General features: G+C 49.3%; 1 protein-coding gene across 1 annotated transcript; it reads right to left on the bottom strand.

Annotated features, from left to right (window-relative positions):
• On the bottom strand, positions 1-27,951 carry Gabbr1 (gamma-aminobutyric acid type B receptor subunit 1). The gene is made up of 22 exons (XM_059281560.1): positions 27,794-27,951; positions 26,935-27,138; positions 26,004-26,189; positions 24,838-24,858; positions 23,483-23,643; positions 20,463-20,597; positions 19,939-20,109; positions 18,894-18,995; positions 18,547-18,612; positions 17,903-18,094; positions 11,759-12,001; positions 11,137-11,200; positions 9,847-9,924; positions 7,073-7,223; positions 6,484-6,616; positions 5,244-5,360; positions 5,055-5,162; positions 4,391-4,484; positions 3,668-3,795; positions 2,029-2,157; positions 1,730-1,873; positions 1-1,122 (listed from the first exon to the last, which is right to left on the bottom strand). Exons 1-22 carry the CDS (start codon positions 27,876-27,878, stop codon positions 949-951), a joined length of 2,886 nt encoding a protein of 961 aa, XP_059137543.1. The 5' UTR covers positions 27,879-27,951; the 3' UTR covers positions 1-948.

Raw genomic sequence — 27,951 nt, forward strand, 5'->3', positions numbered from 1 at the left:
TTAACTATGTGCATGTTGGGTGCACATGGCTCTGTTGGAAAAAGACATGACATCAGGTAGGCAGACAACTGTAATCCAAACACTCAGAAGGCTGAGTGAGACAGGAAGACTGCCATGAAGCCAGCCAGGGAAACACATGCACACAAAATACACAACGAGGTGAAGATGCAAAGCAGTAAATATACAACGCACTGAGTCACACAGGGAAAACACAGAAGGACATGGCATGTGCATGAGGAAGACAGCTTAGTGTGCTCAGCACATCACACACACCTACCCAAGTACACCACAGCACACACCCATAACCACTGTGCACTCACAGGTGCAGGGTATGCGGAGAGCACATGGCGGCATGGGAAAGCACTCAGGAAAAATGCACTTGGAGGATGGGGTACGTGTGTTGGGATTCAGGAGCACGCAGAGCAAAGATACAAAGAGCATGTGGGCCTGGGTGAGAATGAATCCCCCGGAAGAAACAACACTTAAGGAGAGGAACACACAGGGATGTGTAGGACAAGGGCAATGGAAGGAGATTCTGATGCTGAGAAACAGAGAGGATCCTGCTAGTGTGGGAAGAACACTTGTGGGGAGACCCCTGCTGCTAAAATTGCAGGAGTTTCTGTGGTAACTATACAAGATAGGCTGTGGGAGAAAAATATGGTCAGCTGCCCCTCTGGGGTTATGAGTGAATAGCTTCAAATAGGGTTTGAACTAAACTGTGAAGTAGTGATACAAAATAATATGAATGAACAAGAGAGAAAACAGTCTGTTTCCCAGAGTATTGGAGACCCAAATAACCCCAGATGCACAGAGTGACATATATTTATAAGAGGGGGATTGGAGCGTGTTCTCCCAGTTGGAGATAGGAGTCCTTGCCCTCCTCCCAGTCCCCCACCCTCTTCCCAGACCCTGCCCTCCCCGACTGGCCTTATCCTTCTTGACACCCCCTCACTTGTAAAGCAAATGCACTCGACTCCCATCACAGCTAAGTCGGTCAGGGGGCTCCGAGGGTCCCCTGGGAAGGCCCCCAGAGGGGTCCGGGGGTGTTGGGGGATGGCGCCGTGAGCGGAGCTGCTGCCGAGACTGGAGCTGATGGCGCAGTTCAGAGACACGCTCCTCTTTCTGGAGGAAGAAGCACAATTGGGAGTGTGGGAGGAGGGTGAGGAATGGAAGGGGGGAAAGGGAGGAGAGGCATTGAAATGGTGTGTACAGGTGAGAGAAGAAATTAAAATGTGAACCAAGAAAGGAACAAAGAAAGCCACGGAACGAAAAGGCACCAAGAGAATAGATGGAGGAAATAAGTGAATTAAAAAACAAAAGGAGAATAATGACAGGAAAATTGCATCAACCAAGGTGGAATGCCGCCCTCCACCCCCAGCACTGCACCGGTCCCTAACTACAGCCTGGACACAGCGGACACCGTGGGCAGCTGCCTAGAACCGATATGCTGTGGTTACATGCCTCCCCCATCTACTGCCAATGGACGCTCTTTTGCCTCAGGAGGGCTGAATCTATAGTCCCCACTCCAGAGCCTCCCTCCCCCCTACTCCAGCTAACACTAAATTTTAGTTGAGACTGAACCTCAGCCCTTTTCCTTTCCCTCTCCTGCCCCTGCTCCCCTGCAGGTTTTATGGGATCCTCTGTAAATCACCAACACTTGAACCTGTATCTAAGGCTCAACCCCAGACAACCCACCCTTAGACAGGGGCCCCCGGCCATCACCACACACCTCAGCAATGATCTTTTCCAATTCACGGTTCTCCTTCTCCAACAACCTGGACTTCTCTTCCTCGTTGTTGTTGGTGGATGACCCCGTCTTCATGGTGTCCTGTGCTTCAGACTGCCATTCCCCTCGGGTGATCAACCTGCGCATCTGGGGGGCAAAGGTTTGGGCACTGGGTGGCTGAGCAGAAGCTCTGTGAGTGAGCAGCTGGTAAAGTGTTGGAAGTAAGGGGTAATGAAAGACAAGCTGGGCCAAAATGGAAGTCCTGGTTCTATCTAGGGAGGGCAGGGGAGAGCCAGACTCACCTTGGGCACAAAGAGCACAACCAGAGTAATGTAGGAAGAGAACACGATGGCCAGAGAGGCAAAGGCAAAGGCTGCGTCCTGCTGGCTGGAAAGAATCATGGTGACAGGAGCAGTGATGAGACACAGGACCTGGAGAGACAGCATTTGGGAGACTCAGATCTAACACACGGTTCAAGTGGGATGCAGGGTTTCCTTCCCCAAAGAGAGAGCCCATGGAGACACACTCCTGGTGAATGGTCCACAAATTCAGGATGATCCTCGACTTTAAATAGCTAAAAATCAGGAACAGACTACCAAACCAGTTCTCAGCTCTCGATCAATGCTTCCCTCAGGATCTCTGCATTCCGTCTGTCCTTGAGTCTACTTCTCTGGGCAGGTGCAAATGATGTAACAATGTACTTTCATTTCAGCTTTGTTCTTATCTGTGTGTATTATGTATGTGTAGCTCAGGAGCACATGTGTGCACATGGACGCTAGAGGAAAACCTCAGCTGTCATTCCTCCTCCACTTTGGTTTTCATACCGTGTCCCTCACCTGGTCACTGAGAACTGAGGACCTGTTTATCTGTATCTCCTCAGGGCTGGGATTACAAGCACATCCCATTATACCCAGCCTTTTCTGATGTGGGTTTTAAGGACCAAACTCAGCTCACAGTAAGTTGTCTTGTAAGCATCAGGACCTATCACCCCAGCCCCAATGTAGTGTTCTTTCTAAACTGCTGTATAGTTAAATCCTCTGAATTGAAACATCCCTCTCCAAAAGAGAGGGAGACCTGTGATACTCAGCCACTTAGAAGACTAAGGAGGCCCATCCCCAGTCACATAAGCAGTAACGAATTCCTGGTGAGTGAATGTCTCCTGTGGAACTGCCTGTAAGTCAGGCAGGGAACTCCAGGTGTGCAGCTACCATGAGCCACCCACCACCCATGCCGCAGTGGACTTTTAGATGACATAAATGCTATTATATTAACTCCCTTATGCTCCTGTGGTAACCTCAACAAATACACAGATTCACCAAATGTGGTGGTTAGCTTTGTCAATTTGACATAGTTTAGATTCTGGACTCTAGAATCACTCAGGTGATTATCAACGACAGACTGTCTAGATCATCTTGGCTTCGTCTGTGAGCATATTTGAGGGAGGAGGGAGACTTTCTTGATCTATATTGTTGAGTGATTTGGGAAGACTCAATCACTGTAGAGGGCAACAAACCCTAGGCAGGAGGTCCTGGATTGAACATGAGTAAGCATGCATGCATTTATTTCTTTTTGCTCTTGACTCTGGATGACTAGCTCCTTCAAGGTCCTGTATTGACTTCCCTCATTAATAGACCATAACTTGGAACTGTGAGCTAAAATCAGCCCTTTCTCCTCAAAGTTGCTTTTTGTCAGTTATTTTATCAAGCAACAGAGATGGAAGTAGGATGCCACGTTAGACTCTGGTAGAATCGTTTCTTTTGCCTGTCGTGGTGCCCTGTCTAGGGTCTCCTCAGGAAAGTCATACAACCATGATTATACATCAGTCATTAACCAGTGTTTTATGACTTCTACACAAATGATCTCAGATCTAGTTTTCTGATTCTTCTAGTCCTACCACCTTAACAGTTTCCAGGACTAACCTCGGGTGTCAAGGGAGCTTACCGCAACGTTGTAGATAGCCATGCCCACAGCCCTGTGGTCGTTGATCTTTTCGGTGGAAACGCTTTTGGTCTCATAGGCAAGAAAGATTCCCAGTAGCAGCAGCAGCCCCTTGTAACCATAGAAAATGCCTAGAACAGCAGGAGAGTGTCACCTGGGCAACAAGGACCATCACACTCCCAACTCAACCCTCTTCCTCTCTTTGTCCTTGTAGCTCCTCTGTGTAAAGGAAGCCTTCCTCTCCATTCCAGCCCCTCTGACAGCAAATTCTCAGTGTGGCCCCACCCGTGTGGCCCAGACCTCACTTCAGCTTCCAATGGAGCAGCTAGGAATGATCCAATATATGCTACACAGTGTCTTGACCCTCAGGCCACCAGGCAGGAACATGTAATCCAGGCTAAGGGTTTTAGTTCATCCTGTGGATTTGTAGATCAGAGGAATATTAGCCAGGCTGAAGAGAGGCTAAGCCCATGACCTCATGACCTTGGTCTTACTCTCAGGAGCTGACCAGTCACAGAAGGGTGGGTTACGCACCAGCACTGGCCCTCTGCTGAACACTGCTACTCACGGCAAAAGCTCTCCTACTCTTGGAAAAGTTTAGTGCAGTGATAAAGGCACTGGAACTGTCTCCTCTCTGAATGGTCCTTCTCCCCTGGCCTCCTGCTGTTACCCATTCCTCCTGCATATGCTTCCTCCCTCCTCTCCTCCCACCCACATCCCACACACCAAGCCATGTATTCATCTTCTTGGAGCTGCAGTGCTCCAGCTGGGGCAGGATGGAGACATCAATGTCTTCCTTTGGTTCCTCCTTGGCAAAAGTCTGAGGGAGAAAAGGAGGAAAAGGATAAGTGAGCGTACATTTCTCCAGCTCCTGAACGCCCTGCCCTGATTATGAGACTCAGTACTGTGCCAAATCCTATTCCAGGCCTCGGGACATTCTCCTGAACATGCTAGAAGGGCTTGTTCCCCACTTTCCCTGATGCTTGGAAACCCTACACATCCTCTCAGATCCCTGACACGTCCCTTCTCTAGATAAACCAAGAAGCTTCAGTAAGGCTCATCTGGGAAAGACAGAAGAGCCCTGAATATAAACACAACCAATAAGCTGTCTCTCTTTTTCTTTTTAAAGTCAGGGTCTCACTGTATAGCCCTGGCTGGCCTGGAACTCACTATGTAAACCAGGCTAGCCACAAACTCAGAGATCTGCCTGCCTCTGCCTCCTGAGCTTTGAGCCTGAAGGCATGCTGGGATTAAAGGTATGTGCCACCACCACGCCTGGCCTTCACTAAGTAGCTACATCCTTCAAGACCACATATATCCCTGAAGATGCCAAGCTGGTGGGCCCTCCCCCACTTCCTGACCCCAGAAACTCCTCTCAAGTGCCAGATACCTCGATGGTACGGTGCAAGGGGTCCACAATCTGCCAGATGGCAAGAGTCAGGACATCCATGCCCACCAGCAGGCCTACCGTGGCATACAGTTTCCAGGGCTCTAGGGTCTGACAGACATCCAGAGAAGAAAGGTCAGAAAGGTCTTCTCTATGCCCAGGATCAAAGGCTGAGTCTGGGAAGTTGCTCACCTTCCTCCATTCCTTCTTCTCCTCCTTCTTTGTGAAGACTGTGTGGACCCACCAGATCTTGGTGAACATAGAGCCATAGCCCAGACTAAAGCCCAAGCCCAAGAGCCAAAGGCGGGCCTAGAAAGGGAGGGAAGACACTGGTAATAGGTGGGATTGAGCCCTGAATGGGACTGTAGGGGGCAACGTGAACAGTGACCACACACAAAGAGCAGGCAGGACACAGCAAGCAGAGTATGGAGGGAAGGGAGGGGAAGGCTGGGACTCCATCCTTCTCTACAGCACCAGAGCATTCTTGCTAAAGCCTACCGCTCTATTCTAGTGCCTAGTTATCACCTGCACACCTCTGAATGTGACACAGTATGGCCCATCCACTAGCCTGGCCCATCTCTCAGGCCCTCTCCTTCCCTGTGCCCCACCCAGCTATGCTGAACCACTCAGTCTCCCTTATCTACTCTCTTTCTGATCTCATGCATCGTCCTTCAAAGCACAAACACCACCTCCTTTCTGAGGGTCACTCAAACACGGACTGTGAGCTGCTTCCCTTCTCTCTGTCCATAGTGCTTTCTACAGATCCCTCCTTAAATGCATCTCCTAGTTGTCTCTCTCCTGCTGCACGCAGATCCCACTAGAAATAGGCACTTCCTGAAGACAAGAGTGCATGTGTGTGCACACATGTTGTGTGTGCACAGTGTGTAATCAGGACAGAAACACAGTGGAGGAAAGAGAGTGCCAGCGGAAGGAACCAGAAGATGCTGCATATAGTAGAGAACCATCCTTGAAGCCAGCCTTTCCCCACAGTCCCGAAACTCCATGAGCCCAGAGGCCCCAGAGGCCCTCCTCCCTCTGGAATGACATGTCCCCTGCCCCAGCTGTCTGCTTTGATTCTGCCGCCATCCTTACAAACTCCAACCAAGGCTCCCACGGGAAAGCCCAGTTTTGTTTCTCAGCCCACACACCACAAACAAGCCACTATTGTTCCTAAGTTCTGTGTGCAGACCCCGTCCTTTGTCTTCAGCACTTCACCCCTCTCCTCTGCGAGGCATGCCTAGCAACCTTGCGAGCAGCCAGGGAACTGCAGAATGGGAAAGGTCTGGCGCCAAGAAAGAAGGGACCAGAAGGGTGATGCTAGGAGGAAGGCAGGAAGGGAGACACTGGTCAGGGAAAGCGGAGAGACAGAGAAGGCGCTCCTGAGAGGAGAGCCGTATTCCGCACAGTCTATACTGGCCCACCATCTACTCACCTGGCAGACGAACGGGAACTGGCCTTCCCCTATGTGGTAACCATCCAGCCCAAGAGGGAAGACAGCAGCTAGTGCCAGTGAGCAGCCCACGGCAGTCAGATTGTTCAGGTTGGGCTGGGAGTTCTGGATATAACTAGGGCAGAGGCGGAGAGGGTGGGAGAAAGAGCAGAATTACCCCATCTCCTCCAGGGAGGCTTGGCTCTCCAAAAATGCCATCAACAGCACAACCCTATCCCCGGGGCGGATAAAGGAGACTGGGAACAAACAGAAAGAATACTCAAGTTAAGATGTTGGACCACAGGGCTAGACCTGGGGAGCACAGGGCCACAGAATAAGGCCCCACTGGCATACTCTAGTTAGAGCCCAAGACTGTGCACTAGGCTTCAAATGTTACTGTTTTTCTAGTTGACTACTCTGAAGCAAGGGTAGGGGTCATGCCTGGTTTCCCCTTACATTTCTGGTGAGTCATCACACCACTCTCTATGACACACGGTCTTGAGGGTCCCAGTTTTCTTACTCTTCAGGAAGTGTATGGTCAGTACCTTGGAGAGGCAGCCAGGCCAAGGATCAAGTCAGAAAAGAAACTTACCGAACGTGGGAGTTGTAGATGTTAAAGGACAGACAGACAACAGCAAGAACAATGCCCAGGCTGGAGAGAACTGAGACGGAGATAAAGAGTTTCTGTGACAGGAAACGGAATGTCTTGATGACCAAGGTCTGGTCAGCTGGAGGAGCCCCTCCTGCATGGCACAGGGGAGGAAGGGAGAAGAAAGAGAAGGGAGGCAGTGGCATGAAGACAGGAGAAAGGGGTGAAAGGTGAGCTGCTGGGGGACACTCCCTGTCCGCTGAAGACACGGGGCCCTCAAACGCACTGAGGAGCTATGGTAGGCAGAGTGCTGGAGGACACTGGGAACCTTGAGAAACAACCAGAAAATGAGAAGATGGGGTCTGTGCTGGGGGTCTCTTTGCTTGCATGTTCTTTCCGTTTGTTTTTTGAGACAGGGCTTTTCTGTGTACCCTGGCTGTCCTGGATCTCCCTTTGTAGACCAGGCTGTTCTGGAACTTAGAGATCTATCTTCCTGCCTCTGCCTCCTGAGTGCTGGGATTAAAGGTGTATGCTACCACACCCAGCTTTGATTGCTTGTTCTTTTTGCTTCTCTGTTTTACAGGGAAAAAAAAAAAAAAGACAGCTAAAGAAAGGAACAGCTGAAATAACCCTACATAACATTGCCTATTGCCCCATTAAAGGAGCAAAAGGCAATTTAGAAGCAGAAAGCCAGAAGAGCCTCTAACCTCCAGCAAAAGACACAAGAACAAGCCTAGCAGGGTAGTATTCCCAAAAAGTGTTTTCCAGTTACTATTAAGGGAAGGCTCAAATTTGTCAGAGGGGGGAGGGGGATGACGACACGAAAAACACCTACTTAATTTCAATTTGCTTAGCTTTAAAGAAAAAAATTAAAAAGCCAATTTAGGCCAGGCAGCATTTATAACTATACAGAACACTGCCCTAAATTCAAGCTACAAAAATAAATAAATAATAAAAATGAAGCAAAGCCTAGGCACGGTAGCTCACTCAGTAATGGAAACAATGCTTGGAGTTGGAGGCAGGAAGATTGACACAACTTTGAGTTCAAAGGAGTGAAAGCCTGTCTCAAAATAAATAATAAACTAAAACAGAGAGCTGGGGAGACGGCTCAGCGGTTAAGAGTACTCCCTGTGCTTCCCAGCACCTATGTGGAGGGTCACAACCATTTGTGATTCCAGTTCCAGAAGCTCGGATGCCCATTTCTGGCCTCAGGCGCACACACACGCACACACACACACACACACACACACACACACACACACACACACACGCAGGCAAAACACCCATAACATATAAAAATTAATTAAACTTAATAAAGCTGGGCCCGAAAAATGACTCAATGGGTAAAAGCAATTGTTAACTCTGGCAACATTAAGTTCAATCCCCAGAGCTGGGTAAAAATGTTAGGACAGGACCAACTTCACAAAGCTGTCCTCTAACCTCACAAAAACACCATGGCATACTGGCCACACAGCATGCATGAGTATGTACTCAGCACACACACACACAGACACACACTTTTCCAGGAGTGCTGCTGGAAATGATGAGATTTCAATGGGCAAGGCAGGTTGCAGCTGCCTTCCATGGCCTTACCATCCTTCCCCATCAGCAGGAACTTCCTTCTTGCTTACCTCCAGTATCCTTCCCATTTCCTGTCATTTAGCATACCAAAAATAACTGCTTTCTTTCCCTCATTAAAAAGTACAAGGCCGCCGGGCAGTAGTGGTGCACGCCTTTAATCCTAGCACTTGGAAGGCAGAGGCAGGCAGATCTTTGTGAGTTCGAGGCCAGCCTGGTCTACAGAGCGAGATTCAGGAAAGGCGCAAAGCTATACGGAGAAACCCTGTCTCAAAAAACAAAAAAAAAAAAGTGCAAGGTAGGCTAGGTATGGTGGCACACACATTTAATCCCAGCACTCAGAAGGAAGAGGTAGGTGGATCTCTTTGAGTTGGAGGGCCAGCCTGGTCTACAGAGCAAGTTCCAGGATAGCCAGGGCTATGCAGTGAGACTCTAGTTCAAAACAAACAAAGAAACAAACAAACAAGAAACCTGCAAGGTAAGCCGGGCAAGGTGGTATACACCTGAAATCCCAACACTCTTGAGATGTTGAGGCAGGATGATCATCCTGAGTTCAAGATAAGCCTTGGATACATAATGAGCTCAAGCCCAGCCTGAGATATAGGATGAAGCCCTGACTTGAAAATAAATAAACAAACAAACAAACAAGCAAACAAACAGAAACAAAAACTGGTGAGACGGCTCAGGGCATAAAGGTCCTAATGATCTGATGTTCAAGCCTGATGAGTTCAATTCCCAGACCCCACATGGTGGTAGGAGAGGCCTCCCATGAGTTGTCCTCTGACCTCCACATGCACACAAAATGAATATATAAAACTCGAGAGGAAAACAAACAAAACAAGTCAAAAAAGCAAAGCATAAAATAGCCAGTAAGAAGGACATGTATTTTTGCCTTCTCTACTATAGTTAAGCAGTTGTTTCCCTGATAGGGACCTGAAGTCCCTGTCCCTAATGTACCATTTCTTGAAGCCTCTGTGTTGCTTTTAATTCCCACTCACTGCAGAAGACCACTGATAAAAAACAGGGTGACTCCAGGTCTGTTCCAGCTTCACATCAACTCACCTTCCCTCCCTTCTTGGAGGCCACGTTCACTCTCAATCCCTGCCATGACCCCTCTGCCATTCCAACCCAACAGCACCCTCCCCCTCTCATCCAAAAGTCTGACAATGATTATTCGAAAGGACCAAAGCAGAACTTACCGATCCACTTATCTGTTTTGGACCAGGAAAGGTCATCCTTGGTGCTGTCATAGTAGCCAATCTTCTTGTAGCTGCCACCTGAGCAAAGGACTGGAGTTGCCATAGGTAGGGAGAAGCCACCCCCGGCATTTTCAAACTTCCATTCCCCTCAAAGTTGCTCTCCCTGGTTGCATTAATGCCAATGACCTAAGCAACTCAAGGATGCTAAGAATGCTATAAGGACCCAAGTTCGCCTGGATGGGCAACTTCACAGCAACACAAGGCGGTTCCCAAGGCAATTTGAATGCGTAATATAACCCTTAAGGCATTTAAGCCTCTTCTCAGAGGAAGGCACCTTGCACGTCTACCACCTATTCTATCGCCTCACACCTCTCCCAGCAACATGTCTCTCACTTTGATTCTGGCTTCCAACGCTTTAAACCGTTTCTGCCTAGTCTCCCTTTTGTGATGGACAGAATTACAGCATCTTTTTTCCCCAGTGGCTTTAATTTTAGAAATCTCTCTCCCTTTGGCTTGGGTTCTAATGCCTTGAATAAGATACATCTGCCTCTTAAAGTGCCACTGAGGGAAATGCAGTCACTCCTAAGATTTCTCTTCCAGAATGGCCACAGTTAATACAACTTTCCTTCCAAACACCAACTCACACCCACTTCACCCTGGCTAAAGTCCAGTCTCACTTGTCCCATATACAAAGAGAGCTGAGAAGATTTAGTGGCAGAGGTAGGGGGAGGGGAGAAAGAAACTTTTTACAGGAGGCTAAGAAATGGGTCTCTTGGCCACACCACAAGAGGCTGAGTCAGGTGGAACTGAAATATTAACTCACAGAAGCTCTGTAGACTCCTCAGCGCTGTTATGGGTAAATGCCATCGAGAAAAGGCCAGCTATATGTATGACTGGAACACTGTGCTTACACCGCAAGGCACTGAGAGGATTCTCTTTATAAAGAGCCAGCTTCCTAGGCTCAGCTTTCCTTTATCTTTCAGGACACACTAACAGCTCTTAACCCCTCAACCTAGCCTGAAGCAGGTAACTTCTTGGACTAAAACTGGAGCCACTGGGAGGAAAGGACACCTCTTTTTAATCTTTATGTCCCTTTGAAAGAACAGAATCACTGCAAAAGACCTACCCAGGACTCTGGTTTTTGTCACTGTCTAAAGCCTGATGAACACAGTGAAAGGCAGCAAAAAGTACCAGGCAGTCTTGTTGAGATGCATCATTGATCTCCTCCCAAGTGAGCACTCAGCTCAGCCCCTGTCTGCCCCTTCCCCAGCCTCTCAGGCCTGAGCTCACCCTGTAGCTGCTCGATAAGTGTCCACGCCATCCGGGAGCCACTGGCATCAAAGACCACATGGCCCTGAGGAGAAACACGTGGAGGAAGGCAGGGGGATAAAAGCGGGAGGAAAGGAGAACATCAGGGACTCTGAAACCTTCTGGTTTTGATGTAACTGAGCTTCTGAATGAAGGCTATTTATGGCATCTGCTGCATATAGGACACACCCCAGATGCACATACCCTAGATTCTGGAAACAGTTTTCTTTTGAGAAGAAGCTTCACCCTTGAGATCTGAGTGAGAGAGTCCCCAGAGAGAGGGCCAGGAGCAATCACCAAACCCTATTGGACACTAATTTCCTTACTTTAAAAGGAACGAGGAGATTGTCAAGTTATCGCTTTTAATACCCTACACTTCTTATCTGACCTGCAAACACCTGGACCAGGTTGAAAAGCACTAGAATACAGTAATTCTTTTCATTGTCATCTTTCTACCGTTTGCTGGTTTGGAAATCCCTCTTCCCATAGTCTATGACTGACTTTTACAGAAAATAAACTGAGAAAGCAGGAGAATGCATGCATCTAGGGGCCCTCCAAGGTGTCCCTTTCCCTGGGGTGCATGGCAGAATCTGCTGTAACTCACAGAAACACCCTCAAAGGACGAGGAGTTCATGGCCCGGTAGATTTGGTCTGTAATGGTCTGGTTGTTGTAGTTGAAATCCTCCAAGCGCACACCCGAACGGCCGCCTCCTCCAGAGGTCTTGTTCAAGGCCAAAGCCAAGGCCCAGATAGCATCATAGGCCAGCGGCGCCTCCTGGAAGCCTCCAGTCTCCTCAGGGTGTCTTTTCAGCCTCTTGGTTAGTTTTTCCACAAATTCCTGGGATGTCTGGATGAGGTAAGAACAAGAGGAAAGCATTGGAATGTGTGTGGGCACAGGGGGAGAGGCCTCAGTTCTGGCTCAGACACTGTGACTCGAGCGGATGGTTTGTGTTCTGTTGTCGGGTAGACCATATGTACAGACAAAATTGTTAGCTATACCCATGTGTCTATCTTGGGTTGGAAGCTACAAGACTAAAGCGGGGATTAGCTGGGTCCAACGGTCTTAAGAGTGTACAGCTGCTAGCTCAGAACTACAAACAACAGAGAAATCTGATGAATAAACACTCTGGAAAATGAATGGCAAAGGAGAGAAGCAGAGACAGAGCCAAGGAAGAGATGGATACTGCAACGCAGAGTGGCTGTGCTGGCATTCTCCCAACCGTCAGACTTTCACAGCAGAGTTGACCCAGGAGCTAACAGCTCCTCCAATTTTGAAAGATCCAGAAAAGGCGACACCACACCCTTTCACACTCTGCCTGCCAACCAGAATTGTTCTCTGGGGTGCTAACTTCTTGTTGTCCTGGTAGGACTTCTATTTGCTGCCTCCTTAGACTGGTGATAGCCATTGGAAATACCCTTCACACTGTAGAGGTCCATATTCAGTTCTATTCACTCACTCCCCTCCTGGGACTCAACCTTTTTCCAGGAAATCTAAAAGGAATGGTAATTCCTTCAACCCTCATGGATGAAGAGACCTGGCTGGTATATTACAATAACCATGCTTGGCCTTCTACTTATGGGTGAATGAGTTCCTGAACCTCTCGGAAGTGCCTTCCACATAACAGAGAACAATCACACTCTCCTTTTCTTACCACCCAGAAACAGGAAAATGTTTAACTTTTATGACATAGAATCACTTCAGAGAACTGCTGGATTTAGAACATTCACAGGTATGCTCTAATGAAGGAATGATACATGGATGAAGAATCTTTGCTCCTGGAGAGTGAATGATTCAGCATGTAAAAGCACCTACTGCCAAGCCTGAGTTGGAGTCCTGGGACACACATAATGGAGGGAGAGAACCAACACGCAAAAGGTTAGCCTCCGACCTTCACATGTGCACCTTGGTGCGGCACACATACAAAACATAAGCGGATAAAATGTAATTTTTAAAACATATCGCCAGGTGGTGGTGGTGGTGGTGGTGGTGGTGGTGGTGGTGGTGGTGGCGGCGGCGGCGGCGGCGGCGGCGGCGGCGGCGGCGGCGGCGCACGCCTTTAACCCCAGCACTAGGGAGGCAGAGGCAGGCGGATCTCTGAGTTTGAGGACAGCGTGGTCTACAGAGCAAGTTCCAGGACAGCCAGGGCTATGCAAAGAAACCCTGTCTTGGGGGGGGGGGGGGGGAAGAATGTTTAAACCTTGTTCCCATGCCCCCAGAACATTTTTTTGTTTGTTTGTTTTGTTTTTTAGAAACAGCCTGGGCCTTGAAACACAAAGATCTAGGCTCAACTACCCTAGAGCAGGAATAAGCTCCATTCCCATTCCTCTCATAAGCATTAGTACCTAGCACTGCACACAGCTCACAGAGGACACACTAAAAACACCCCTGGAACTCTGTGCACTTCATGTGACACTGTAAGGATACACACATGTCACACTACCCATAGAATGCAAAGAAAAATAAAACAGCTGGCCCTAATATAAGCCATGGGCTTTGGGTGACCATGGCCAGCTGATGAAGATCATCAGCTGTAACCAATATATTGATGTGGTGGCGGAATCTGACAATGGAAAGGTATACATGGAAAATATAGGAACTGTGGGCCTTTCAATTTTGCTGTGGATCTAAAACAATGACATCTTTAAGTAAAAAGAAAATCCACTGGATGGGTAAGTAGATGAATGGGTTCCAATTCTAATTAAACCACTTACCTACTAAGAAATCTCAAGCAAGTTATTAAATCTCACTAAACTGGCTATTCAGCTTTAAAATGGGAATACTAGTGTGTTAAAGAGCTCCTGTAAGGATTAAGTAAGAACACATGAAATGCTGGGTATGAAGAATATTACATTCCTCCCTGTGAGTTTCCCTGGTCACACCCTCGTCTTTGTTCCCAGTGCTCAGGCCTGTAATTCTGGCCCAACACCTTACAGGTCTCATTGACTCTAACACGTTGTAGTTATACATGACCACTGATCTCAAATTCAAAGAAACAGCAGCGGCAGCACCTGCAGTCCAAGCTGCTTGTGAGGTTAAAGGGACCGGGGGGGGGGGGGGGGGGGGGATGCGGGGGGGAGGGAGACACACATGAACCTGAGACTATAAGTTCAAGATCAACCTGGGCAACACAGTAAGATCCACCTCAGAGAAGGGCAGACAGACAGGCAGTCCACAATGGCACATGCCTGCAACCTCCAACTCAGGAGGCAGACAAAAACAGTAGGATCTCAAATTAGAGGTGATTCTAGTGTACACAGCTAAGTTAAAAGATAACCAGAGCTACAGCATAGTAAGACTCTCGTCTCAAAACAAAAAGAAAGGTGGATGGGCTGGAGGAATGGTTCAGTGGTCAAGAGTGCAGATGCTACTGCAGAGGATCCATGTAACTCCAGCTCCAGGGGATCTGATACCTCTGGCCTCCACTGGCATCTCCATACACATATTCAGACATACTTAAAAATAATAAAATAAAATAAAAACAAGGACAGAAGAAGAAGAAAAAAACAAGATACACTTTTTCCTCATATTCCCACACTGTCCAGTGTATAAGACAGAAAAGTAAACTACAGATTTTCAAATCAGGAAATCCTCCTAACTTGTTTGTTCTAATATTTCATTAACACTATCCCTCTACATACAGGAGGAGGAAAAAGAGGCTGATGAGGGTGGATATGAAGACGGTGACGATGCTGGGGGTGGCGGTGGCAGGGGTGATGGTGTAACTAACATCTGTATAGTCTTTACTTTGCTCCAGGCACATAGATCGATGTATTTAACCCTCAAACATTTCACTGAATGGATTCTATCATTATCTCTATTTCAGAAATGAGGAAACTAAGGCACAGGGTCCTGTAACTTGCCTGACGTTACACTGTAGCAAGAGTCGAGGCTGTGATTCCAGCCCAGGGTGTCTGGCTTATTGGGCGCTATCCTGAGCTACTTCTGTGCTGAAAGCCTCTGCAGGTGCACATGCTCACAGACAGCAGCACGCTAACACTTTCTGAGCAGTCAGTCCTTCAGCTTTCAGGTCCAGCCAATCCTCAGTTCAAAGCAGAGATTACATCAGAAAATCACCATATTGGGAAAGGATTAATCTGCTCAGCATGGTATTATCCCCAGATTCTCAGCTCACTCAGGACAGCACAGCTAGCCAAGAAGAGCACCACCGAAAATCATGAAAAAACAATCCTTCCCCTTGAGTCGGCAAAGATTATGGTTCTATTTCTCCCTCCCCACCCCCTCCCCCACCCACCCCCTCCCCCTCTCTCTTCTGTCTTGGTGAATGGTGTGGGTTTGGATGTATATGGTCTCACACCTATAGCCCAGGCCAGCCTCCATTTCTCCATTTCCTAGACATGGTGCTTAACATTCTTTCTCTAAACCAGGGTTTCTCAACCCCCATGCTGTTGACATCCTTAGCAAGAAAGTCTTGTTGCTGGAGGCTGAACTGTACATTATAGGATATTTAGAAGCGCCCTCGCCCTCACCCTCCAGACACTGCAACCTCTTTTGAAAACTGCTACCCTACAGTTCTCACCAGTGACCAGATCTGCAGGGTCACAAACTCCAGAAATGAAATCCTCAGGTCTCAGATCTAGGCAACTCCAGGGAAAGGTTCAGTAACCTATCTACTAACCTAATTTTCCAGTTGGTGCTGATGGAAATTTGGGAACTGATCCAAACACACCTGAGGCCAACTCTGCTGTTTCTTTACGTCTCTATGGTTCTGCCACTCCACCCTTCAATCCAACCTTTGCCTGATCACTCCTTTTGATGCTGTTTGACTTGTTACTTGAAAAAAACTGCTTCTCTCTTCTATTGAAAAATCTAGGCTTTTCCACACGACATTTTTAGCTGGAGATTCAAGATGGCTCTGCATGCCTTTGAAAAAAAGGTACTTTCTCTGGAAACCAAAAGCCAGAAAAGACCTGTGCCCCCAACATCCTACCCCAAGGCCCAACATCCCCACCCAACTCTAAACTCTCTGTCAGTTCCTTCTCTCTCCCCAGTGTCAGAAAGAGCCCTAGAGTGGCAGGTTGTGAACTTAGGACACTAATAAGCCTTTCTGACTTTGGTAACCATGCCTCACTACTCTGTGTTCCAGAAAATGACTCAGCTTTCTTCTCCTGTGCAGGGAAGTGGTTGTCCAGTGTTCCTTCACTGTAGTTTTTAATTAAAATAAATTAAACATAGCATCCCCTTAGAACATTCCAGAGCACAGTTTATAATCAGAATCCACATAGCAGGCCACCCTTTATCACAATCTACTGCCAAAAGCAGATTACCAAATCTCATTTCTCCTTTGCTAAGACACTATCATTATCTGTACAGCATTATCTGCACATAAAAGTATAAAGATTTTGGCCAGGCTTTATGCTTTTCCATGGAAAATGATGGGGCAGGGCAGACTGTTGTTCAACTCCACAGGGCACTAGGAGATGCACGACCCAGGACAAGTCGGTAAACCTCCCTGGTTCTAATTTTCTAGCTCAAAAGATATAAATAACAAATCTAGTTTAGAGTATTGCTGTTAAGATCCTGAAATTACATATCCAATATCCTGATTGTCCTCATAAAATCAACCAGTATTAAAAGCATCACTAGTTCACCTCTCTGAAAGCAGGTACTTCACAGCTGGAGTTACATCAGGTATACTAAACAGACACAGGTTACCCCACTGACCTATCGAGATCCCTGCACTGTGGGGTATGGTGCTGTACAGCAAGGGCCTCTTCTCCACACACCCACACCTACTCCCACTCATGACTCCATACACAGGGCTACCCTGGTCCTCCCAATTTAAGACAGTGTGCCTTCCAGCTTCAAGTGTTATCATTAGAAAACTATCCGTGGCTAAAGGATTTTCTTCATTTACATCCAAGATTCTTTAAAAAAAAAAAAAAAAAAAAAAAGTGAGGGAGAGAAATAGTAAAAACTAATTTCACATCAATCAAAGTGACTATTAACAGTGGGCAGTGGTGGCGCACGCTTTTAATCCCAGCACTAAGGAGGCAGTAGCAGGAGGATCTCTGAGTTTGAGGCCAGCCTGGTATACAGAGTGAGTACCAGGACAGACAAGGCTCTACAGAAAAACTCCATCTTGAGAAACCAAAATTAATAAATAGTGAATATTAAAGCCAGGCATGCTAGCACACGCCTTTACTCCAAGCTCTCGGGAGGCCTGAGGCAGGGGAATCTCTGTGAGTTTGAGGCCAGTCTAGTCTACAAAGTGAGCAAGTTCCAGAACATTCAGAGGTACAAAGAGACTCTCTTTAAAAAAGCAAGAAAGCGAATATTAAGCAACTCTCTGAGGTACTAACGTAAGTCACACACACACACACACACACACACACACCAATGATAAATACGACAATAATAATAATACATAAAAACAGATCGGTGCCCAAGAGAAGCTCTCTGGAAAAGGTATGACATGTATGCAAGCTTCTGTATCACCATTAACGCCTTTCCCTCACTTGACTTCTCACCAACTGCTCCTTGTTTCCATGGTAACAGCCCTTCCACTCATCAGAAGCCTACTGTACATGCCACTATTTTTCTCTCTTGCCCAAGGAAATAACAGCACAGGTAGAACCCACGAAACATGACGCAAATAAGCACAATATGGGCACAGGCGCCTTTCCACACTGGACTTCACTGCTATCCCCCTTCTTTCCCTTCCCTCCCCCTTCAATGCTCCCACAGTCCCTTCCACCCCAGTGCCAGTATCCAAGTCCCCACCCTCACCATGTTGGAAATGCTTCGGGTGTTGGCAGGGTTCAGCATGACAATCTCAGTGGTGATATGGCCCTCCACCGCCTCAGTCATCTCATCCACTGTACAATTGATTGATGGGTCATAGATCTTGAACCAATTGTCAGCATACCACCCAATGAGGAACCAGACATACTTCTTCCCGAAGAGCCGCTCCTTATAGACCTGAATTCAAAGTGGGGAAGGGAGCATTTGAGGTCTGTTTTGTTCTGAGGCAGGTGGTATTATCTCTCTAGATACTGTTTAGCCTCTTGAGAATCAAAGAATGGGATTTTCTTTTTTAATCGTCACTGAAGCCCATTACTTTCTATGCTAACCTAAAAATTTAGCAATATGTTTTTTGAAATCTTCAAATCACAGGAAAGGCTCAACAAGATGCCTCCATCAGCCACTCAGGAAAGACGGTGTTAAAACACACAAGAGGAAAATGAGAAAGTGCATGGGCATGTTTGAGTGTAGACAAGTGATACAGTCAGAGTCTACAGACAGGCTCGGTATTCATTATTACCTCAGGTCATTTGCTATCAATTTGAGCAGAAATGCCGTAAGGAAGACCCACGAGAAAACCACCATAGACAGCCCATCCAGCCCCTCCCTGCTCCAGATTCCATCTCCACCTCACAAAAAACTTTGCGGGCTTCGGTCTCATAGAAAAGTCCCACGATGATTCGAGCATCTTGACGCTATAAAACAGAAAGAGAAACAGAGCTCCTGAGGGATGCTGAAAGCGCCTGAGGGTTAAGCCAGCACTTTTGAAGCGTTGATTCCCAGCTCCAACTGCTTAGTGCAAAGGAATGTTCAATGGGCAGTGGATAAATGTCAACGGAAGATGGAACTAAACCTTCCCAGGAGACTCAGCTGCCTCAAAGAATGAACAACTGCCTCTCCCAGACTCTCCTTTCCAGAGGACCACCTCCCACCATGGCCCCTTGGCAGGCTGAGCCCTCCATCCCTGCTCGCCCACCTTGAGGTTTTTAACAGGCACAGCTGGATCTGAGAAGAAACTCTGGCGGAAGGTGATCTCAATTCCAGCCTCTTTCACTCGCTCCTCTAGATCATCCAGCGTCTTAGGTGGGCATAGGAAAGAAATAGGGAGATGGGGTACATACAGGATAAAGCAGAGCTCATGCGTGAGAACTGACTATAAACTCACAGCAAAGGAGTAGTAACTGAGCCTTATTCCAACAGCCCCTGGACCCTATGAGGAAAGGATGGAAGAAAACACCCCCAGTCTTAGGAGGCAGCTCCCAAGATGCATGATGAGCCCCTCCTCAGGGTCTGTATCCAGGGACACTGCCTCATCCACCCCACTCCTGACACTGAGAAGAAATTAGAGGAAACAGAAAAAAGCAGGGCAGGATCCAGAACAGACAAGATGATGCCAGCTCAAGAGGCAAGTGGGCAGACAGACAAAAGGATCACAGGAAAACAGACTGAGTCACTAGGAAAAAGTGGGAGGGGGGATTAAAGGGTCATTGAGCATGAGTTCATAGAAGACCCAGAGAACAATCAGGCTAACTTCCCTCAAGTGTGGAGCCTTGTGTTTCCTCTCTACCTCTGGGAACTCCCTGTCCCTCTTCAAATCATCTATAAGCATCATTCTGTGTCAACTACCAAACCCACACCTCTGTCATCTGTCTCTTATTTGTCTGCCTGTCCCTTCACCCTCTTCCTTCCCACCCCATCCAGGAGCTACACACTCAGCTGCCAATCACCCTTCACCCCAGAAGGCACTGGAATCCACTGCTTCCCTAAGACCCTATTTCATATTCCCTCTGATCTCAACTTGGAATTAAACCTACTTTCGCAGCACTGAGTCCTATCTATCTGGGTAACAAAACAAAACGAGGGAGAGGATTCCAAAAATCCAACTCATGTGTTCCCCAGGCTACAGAAAGAACAAGCACTTCGCCCACTTGGAATGTGTTCACTTTTGATAAACCATCAAGATCTCCCCCAACAGAGCAGATGCCCTGGGACCTCATGTCCCATCCCCTCTCCGGACTCACTGAGGTGAAGACCTCTGTCGTCTGCTGAATGGTGGCAATCTTCTTCCAGCCCCACTTTTCAAAGAGTTTCACCCGGGTGGGATTGTGGAGTGTGGCGGATGGATGTGTTCGGAAGAACGTTGGAAAACGCTGTCGGTTTGACAGGGCTGGTGAGCTGGAGCCATATGAGAGCTGAGGAAGAAGGATGGGAGGTGTCCATGCACACTGAGGATGCCAGGAGTGTCTTTAGCCCTTTCGTGGCTCTGATTTTCCTCCCCACTCTCCAAACCTCCCCACCTTACACACACACACACACACACACACACACACACACACACACACACCCCAATCTGAGTCTTCATCCATGGATCCCCAGAACTCCTTCAGGCAATGCTACTACAAGGCCAACCAGCTCAGGTTCTCAGCTGGCTGAGTCCTGGCAGTGGGTCCCTCTCTCCAGTCCTCTTAAACATAACCACAATTCCTCTACTTAGCACAGCCCAAAAGGAGATGACCCTCCCTCCCACTCCCACCACCTTGCATACCACAATAAGGTTCCACATCCGGGCAGCCTCGGCTACAAGTGTGGAGACAGAACTGCAGCCAGGCATGAGGATGATCTTGATAGGGTCATTGTAGAGTAGTTCGTACAAGTACTTGGTGGCTTGCCCCGGGTCACACTGAGGGAGGAAGGAGGAAGTGAAGGCTGGCTCCCAACCCTCCCCCTCCACATACACACATCTTATGACACCTACTGTCTTGAACAACCTAGGGCCTTCCTCAATTCCTCCCTTCCATCATTTTCACCACATTCTTCTTCCTGTCAAGTGTCTAGTTTCTCCTCTTTCATTAAGCTCCCTTCTCTTGTCTTCCATCTGGAACCCCAGCCCTACCCACTACTGCCTGCTCTGCCTTCCATAGTAATGCATTTTCTACCCTCCCCCTTTCTGCTCATCCTCAGTCATCCCTAAACCCACTCTCTTTGGTCATCTCTGCCCCCTACCCCATGTTTACAGGCTCTGTACATCTGCCCAGAAAGTCTGCAGGAACATAAACACGTTCTCTCCAGATCCCCAGACAGCTTCCTCAATGAAATTTCCACCTTCAATCTGAGAGAACAGGAGCAAGATCAGTAGGGGATCTGCTCAGCACCCCATCCTTTCCTGCTGGGCCCTGACATTTGACAAGTCCATTAGAAAAAAAAGGGGGGAGGGAGTGAGGAAGACTCTAAAATGAAGAAAATAAACAGAATGGAACTCTCCACAAGTCAGATGATATTAGAGGTGCCTGAGACGCAACTGGAAAGCTGGAGAGGAAAAGAAAGGTAGGAGGGAAAATTGGGGGAGGAAGAGGCAGCCGTGGGTCCCCCACTGTCTGTTCCCCTCCTGCTGAAGTATGACATTTCAGAAGCTGCTGGAGCCCCCAAAAGAAGTGGAGAAGAAATGGCAACCAGTGGGGAGTCAGAGCAGAGGGGCACAGGGGACTGGAGAGGGGGGTGGTTAGAAAGGAAATAAAGAAGGCACCTGGAGTCTGCTTGCTTCCCACTGAGGCCTGACATTTGAGACACTGTGGGAAGTTGGAGACATGAAGCCCAGGGAGCCAGGGGGAGCCGGCAAATCTGAGCACCCAAAAAAATGTACTCTGAACTCAGCTACCTACTCTGTTCTCTCACCCTGTCAAGGGCAGGGCTCACCTGTAGGTTTGGAACACATCCGTGCCTCCTACTTAGCACCTTTACAATTTTTTTTAACCATTATAGGGTCCTTTTCAACTTATGTTAGAGCAGACACTGCCCCCAGCTTCTCCCCAGCCCCATAAGTGTTCCTCCAATATTTGTCTGAAGAAATTATTTAATATGAACAATAAGGATACTCAGAAACCTACAGTTACATAAAACAGGGCATGTGTGGCCTAATGTGTGTGCCATCTTTGGCTTCCTTTCTTCTCTTTCTGTTCTCACCTACTCCTCTCCACACCCCACCCATCACTGCAAAGTTCCCCCCTCCAGGGGGTTCCCCTCTTACCAAATGCCAAGGATCTAGACCTACCCTCTGCCACACCCCCTCCTTCACATCTACCTTCTTCTAGCCTGACACTCCATTTGCCTTCCAACACCTCCAGGGACTCACTTGTCACTGGGGATGAGTTTGAGCTCAAGTCAGGCTCCCCATCTTCCTTCGTGACCATCCCAAAGCCTGCTCCGTCTCTCTTTCTCCAGCTCCCCCTCACAGCCAATTATCTATTTTGCTCTCTAGACAGATCAAAACCCTCTCTCTTCCTGCCTCCCTACCCTCACATGTAATTTTTTTCCCCCTGCACCCTGCCATTCTTCCCACAGGCATCCTGGGATAAGCTGCAGGCAGGCATTTTCTAGGCAGGATTTCTGTGGATGAAAATGAAGACACTACTTGGGATTCCTTCCTGACTAAGGAGTTTGAACTAGTGTTTTAAACAAATGGTGATTCTTGTTCAGTGATGTTTGAGACCCACAGAGAAGGCACAATCCAAGGAATTGTAGTTTTCTCTCCAGACCCCTAACAACCCTTCCCCAGCACTCTGCCTGCAGGCTCCCTTCTGCCCCCTTTGGAGGCATATGTCTATTTTTAGGTGCATAACAATGTTCCACACACCCCAAGTATAAAATGGCCAAATCCCACCTGTACTGTTTCCCTAACCTCAAGTCTCTGGAGCCACAAGTCAGAAAAAACCCAAACCTCCTTCCTTCTGTCCTATCAGTCTCCACTTAGACCTAGTAAAGAAATCTTATTATAGACCTCCTCTAACACCAACATTTCTTCACCATGGCCCCCTCCCCTCTATCCCCTTCCCAACCCTACATGCTGTTTCTCTTTTCAGATCCACTGGGCCATGATAATAAAACCAGAAGCTGAAATCAGGACCCCAAGGTTCCACAGGAGGCCCAGGGTTCTTCACTGTCCCCACCCTCCTCCCCGCCCCCTCCCTTCTCCATTCTTTTCCGATCTCCCTGTACACTGACTCTCCACCCCAGTGCTGTTGTAGGGGCTCCTTATGGACCCCAATACACTCTCCCAGGGCCTAAGCCCACCTCTTGATTATTATTAGTCTTTCCCAAAGCCAGTAGGCCACGTTCTCACAGGAATGCCCCATAGGGTAGATGAGAAGTCAGGCAGCCCTACCTTGCTGTTTGTTTTGATACATAAAGTAGAAGCCTCTCGTCCCTCTAAATCCTCCCCCTTCTCTCCCTATTCCTTCCAGCCCCAACCTACGCCAAGATTTACCTTGTTACCATGGTAAATGTAAACCCCTGCGCCAGATGCCAGCTCTGACGTTCCTTCCAGCCCCCAAACCTGGCCAGGGAGAGTTTACTCCAAAGGATCAGCACCTAAGACCCCCACCATTTCTGTGAGTCTCCTACTGCCTGCGAGAGTCGGCCTTGAGAGCTACTGAGACATCCCCAAGCTCCTGCACCTCCAGCGCATCTCCAGCCAATCACACTCGGGAGGGGTCTGTTTCTCAATCCCAAAGAGGATTCGCAGCCCTGGCCCCCCATCGCCCCAGCCACTCTGTCCCTCACCCCGACTACCTTGCTGTCGTGGTGGATAAGCTTGAGCTCGTAGTCCGGCAAGATGTCCCTGCGGCTGTTAACGTCCTCCAGCGCCATCTCCACCGCGGGCTGGCAGGCCTGGCCCCCCGGCCAGCCCCCGCTCATGGGAAACAGCGCCCCGATGTACACTGCACGCCGTTCTGAGGAGGGGTGCGGGGGGACCCTCGGGTGAGGCCGCGGGAGATGGGGGGAGTGAGAGGCCCACACCGAAGCCACCCCAGCCGCCATCACCAGCAGAAGCGGCAGCGGCCACCCCACCGGGAAGCAGGGGCCCCCCGGGCCCATGGCGGGGAGGGGCGGGGGCGGCCTCCTTGGGGTAGGGGCAGCTCAGGGGGGACACTTCTTCTGGGAGAGGATGCCGGGAGGGCTTCGGGGAGGCGCCTCCATCCCAGGTCTCGGGGAGGAGGGGGCCGGAGCCCCGGGGAGGCAGAGACGTGGGCTTCCTAGGGCCAGGCGGCGCTCGCTCCCGCCACCGCGGACTCTCTTCGCCGACTGACCGACCGACAGAAGGGAGGAGGGAGAAGAGGAGCTAGGAGGGGGGCCTTGACGTCACGGGCTGGGGGCGGGGATAGGAGCCAGCGTCGAGGGGAGGGGAGGGAGGCAGCACGGGAGGGAGGGGTCTCCGCCGAAGGAGACTGGAGGGGAGGATACCGAGAGGATCTGGAATGCGAGAGGCTAAGCACAGAGCAAAATAAGAAGCGAGGGTGGGTTGGATGGGGGCGCTGGTCACAGTTCCTAAAGGGGGCTATGGGGAGATGGAGCGAAGGACTGAGGGTGGAAAGACCGAGAGTGATGAGAAACGTGTTGCAGACAGAAAGGGTTGAAAAAGTGAGGACTGGCATGGAGAAGTGAGGAGCATTAGGGAAAGCACAGTGCGGCCGAGGGAAGGCTTGAGGAAGGGCGATGAGAGAAAACGGAGGATGGGAGGAGGTCCCGCGTGGGTGGGACCGGTGCACCGGGCCCATGGCACCTCGCGGTAGAACCTAGGTAGGGGGTGGCAGGAATAGGTCCCCAGGTCTGAAGGAACCCTACCTACCAAGGAGAGACCTGGGATCCCCCGGCACACCGGGCTCCGCGCTTAGAAGCCGAGTCCGGAGGCGGAGCGCGAGCCCGAAGAGCGTGGCCGGGCAGGGAGATTGGAGGGAGCCCTAACCGCGGAAAACCACGATTTGGAGGCAAGAAACAGGTAGGGAGAGGAGGGCCAGGCCGCAAACTAGAATGGGGGAGATGAATAACAGGACACCCACAACCCGCGGAAAGAAATCCTGCTGGTGGAGGGTGAAGAGTGAGGGGGTGGGGGCGGCAGTGCACGCGGGAAGGGTTTCTGATCTCACCTGAGTGTGGCGTTCGATTCACTGGCAGCAGGAAAGACGGGGATCAGAGAAGAGTTACCAGTGGCGCCCAGCTTCCCAGGCCTGATCCCCAGCCCCCTCCCACACCTGTTCATGCGGAGCGGAGACTGCGTTCAGGGAAGGGTGCCTGGGGATAAGAGCAAGGCGGGGCTGGGGGTCAGGACTTGGTGTTTTCTTTATTTTTCAAAGGACAACAGAATTTGTGCCCGCAAGTAAAAGGGGACCGGGGTATAGCCTGTTTTTGTAGAGCTTGAATATTATAAAAAATCTATAGTCTCTTTAAGAAAAAAAAAAACCTACAAATATAATTGGTTTTAATGATTGCTGTTTAAATACCTTAATTTAGTATATTCTCCCAAAAGTTGGCTAGCATATGAACACATTCTTAAAAGCTCAAAACGAGGGCTTAGTCAAAACTGAGGAAGCCTAAAGCTTAATTTTCATTCCAGGAGAGAAGAGTATACAAGAGTTTGGGTGCCCAGAAAAGGGAGATGCTTGTAGAAATAGACAGAGTAGAGCAAAGAGGTGGCAAACAGAAAAGCAGTTATTCCCTCAAGGAATGACCAAGGTTGTAAAAGGCCCATCGTCTCCCATCTGCCCTTGAGGTGTCCTTAGTGTCCGATCATTCTGCCCCCATTTTTGCCTCTTCCATATATTTGCAATCCCAGATCTCGGCAATTATTTTTCTAAATGTATGTATGATTTAATTCTGAATATTTACAGTAATTCCACTGTAGAGTGAATAGCAAAGGATCAATTCTAGAAGAGTGATACATAGGATGTTCTAAGTCTACAGAAAGGGGGTGGTTTTTTTCCAGGAGAAAAATCTGAGTCATTAAACTCTAAGAAGGTGAAGGGGGGTGTGACATTAACGAAGAAAAAGATAAAACACAAGGCCCAAGATTTGAAAACAGGAAGGACACATTACAGGGAAATGGAATGGAGGGAAGCCCAGCAAAGTGAATATAAAGGATCGTGGGGTCAAGTCTGAGGCAGGTGGATGGTGGAAAGAGTTGGGCTTTCACCTCTGTCTTCCCAAAGTCCTCCCCAACACTCTTCACAGCACCCATCCTTTCCCTCTCCATTCCCACCCCACTCCCATTCTAGTGCAAGCAATCTCAGCTGCAGGCAGGCAGCTGTCCCCTCACCCTGGCAGTGGGGCTTGGGGGTGCTCCACTGGCCCTGACTACAGATGCTCCGGGAGCTGCCCACCAGATGGAAGTCGGGGTCACATCGGAAATCCACCCGGGCTCCATCCAGAGCTGGGAGGTCCCCACCCGTCAGGAAAACCTTCCCATTTTCCAGGGTCAAATAAGACTTGGAGCAGATTCGGACTGTAGAGACAGGAAAATAAGGAGAAAAGCAAGTTGAGGGTTTCCCCTTGGGAATACAGGGAACGCAGGTTTGGGTCTGGGTTCACAAGCATCCTGCTCCACAGGAAACCAGGTGTGCAGTGGCTTTGCCTCCCTGCCTCTCTCCCTTTCTCCCTAGCCCCAGTATCCACATTCCTATCAGAAAAAAAGAAACAGCAATTCTATTGTAGGAACCCAAGATGGAGCTATAAACACACAAAGTAGGAATTGCTCACAGCACAGTAAAGTGAGTAGTTCTCTGCCTTTCCAATGAGTAGATGTATGCAAATGTGGATGCATGATCAGGCTTGCTTTTCTTATTATGGCTGGTCTATAATACTACTAAACTGGCTTATATGGTCATTGAGTTGGAGACAAAAGTGTCAGAAAATGTAATGAAATTGTTTTATAACTTTAAAAAAAAATCCTTCACTGATGATCCTCAAAGAACTCAGATGAAAAATCAAAGTTATTTCACCCAATGATCAGTACCCTAATGAAGAGGATGAAGTGAACGTGCTGGCTGCTAGCTTGCTTCCTCCCACCAACTGCTCACAGCAACACCCCTCCTCCTACATAGTACTCATTCATTAAACGTATTTGTGAATTTGTTTCCGCTGTATTTAAATTGCTGACTTGCAAAATAACTATGGTTGGTTTGCAACTTGGGAAAGGAATGGTCTCAAAGGGGGCGGGGGGGGGGGGGGGCGCTTCCCAGGCTACTCACCACAGCGGCTGGGTGTGTCCATATCCGTCCAGGAGCCGTTGGCCAGGCACTTGCGCACCTTTGGCCCCACCACCTCGCGCTCCCCCCGGCACACATATTCAATCTCATAGTCCACCGGCAGGAAGTTGATGGCCTTCACCTGGTCGCGCGTCAGGCCGCGGTACCTGATGCCCCCTTCCCAGGGCGGGTGTATGATCTGGCAACCTGAGAGGGAGTGGGGAGGCACAGGGGAACCGTGGGAGCGGGAAGGCAGCGCCGCAGTGGAAGGAGGAAGAGCAGGGCGTGGTCAGCGGTAGGGCCCGGGATGGGGACAGAAACGGGGCTGGGGTGGGAGAGGACTGAGAGGTAGGAGTGGGGACAGTTAAGAACCCCAGGCTGCAGAACCCAGAGTCATGGGCTAGGGCTAAAGCTGATGCAAGAGTCCACCGGTGGAGAAGTGTAATGGAGAACAACAGCTAAGAAGAAATCGTAGGGGCTGTAATGTTCGGTGGTTAAAATGGGGGAACAGGGCTAAAGGAGGATATCCGAGCTGAATGAGAAGAGGACCGACCACACAAGCCCATCTGAGCAACCAAGTGGACCACGGAACGGGGGCGCTGTAGTCATGTGGGGCCCGGAAAGGGAGGTAGGGCTTAGAAGATAATTCGGGGTCACAGAAAAGCGGTGTAGTGTAGCAACGTGAGGCAGAGGAAACGGGCGCTGGTGGTGATGCGGGGTGACAGAAAGGAGGTCAGGAGTAGTGAAGTGGCTGCCGGGCGGTGGGGGTGGGGTTCTGACGCGAGAGTGATGAGGGAAAGGAGACGTGCAGGGAAAGGGGCTAGAGGGTGGAAGAGGTCCGGGGCGCCGGAGGAGGGTGCACCTTCCGAGGTGGCGTTGGGGGTCTGCGCCCCGCCTGCGCCCAGGGGGCGGAGGAAGAGAGGCACCAGCAGCAGCAGCAGCAGCATCTGAGGAAAAGGCGGCCGTGAGAGCACGGCGGAGCCCGCCGGCAGCGGCCTGGACCAGCCGACGGACAGACCT

This window comes from Peromyscus eremicus, chromosome 16_21 (genome assembly GCF_949786415.1).
Source record: "Peromyscus eremicus chromosome 16_21, PerEre_H2_v1, whole genome shotgun sequence".
NCBI lineage: Eukaryota > Metazoa > Chordata > Mammalia > Rodentia > Cricetidae > Peromyscus > Peromyscus eremicus.

Coding starts and splice junctions, on each gene's coding strand:
- Gabbr1 (XM_059281560.1), bottom strand. CDS start 27,878: ATGCTGCTGCTGCTGCTGCTGGTGCCTCTCTTCCTCCGCCCCCTGGGC. Junction 26,190..26,934: donor GGACACACCCAGCCGCTGTG/GTGAGTAGCCTG, acceptor CTGTCTCTACAG/TCCGAATCTGCTCCAAGTCT. Junction 18,095..18,546: donor CCCGCAAAGTTTTTTGTGAG/GTGGAGATGGAA, acceptor CTTTGAATTCAG/GTCTATAAGGAGCGGCTCTT.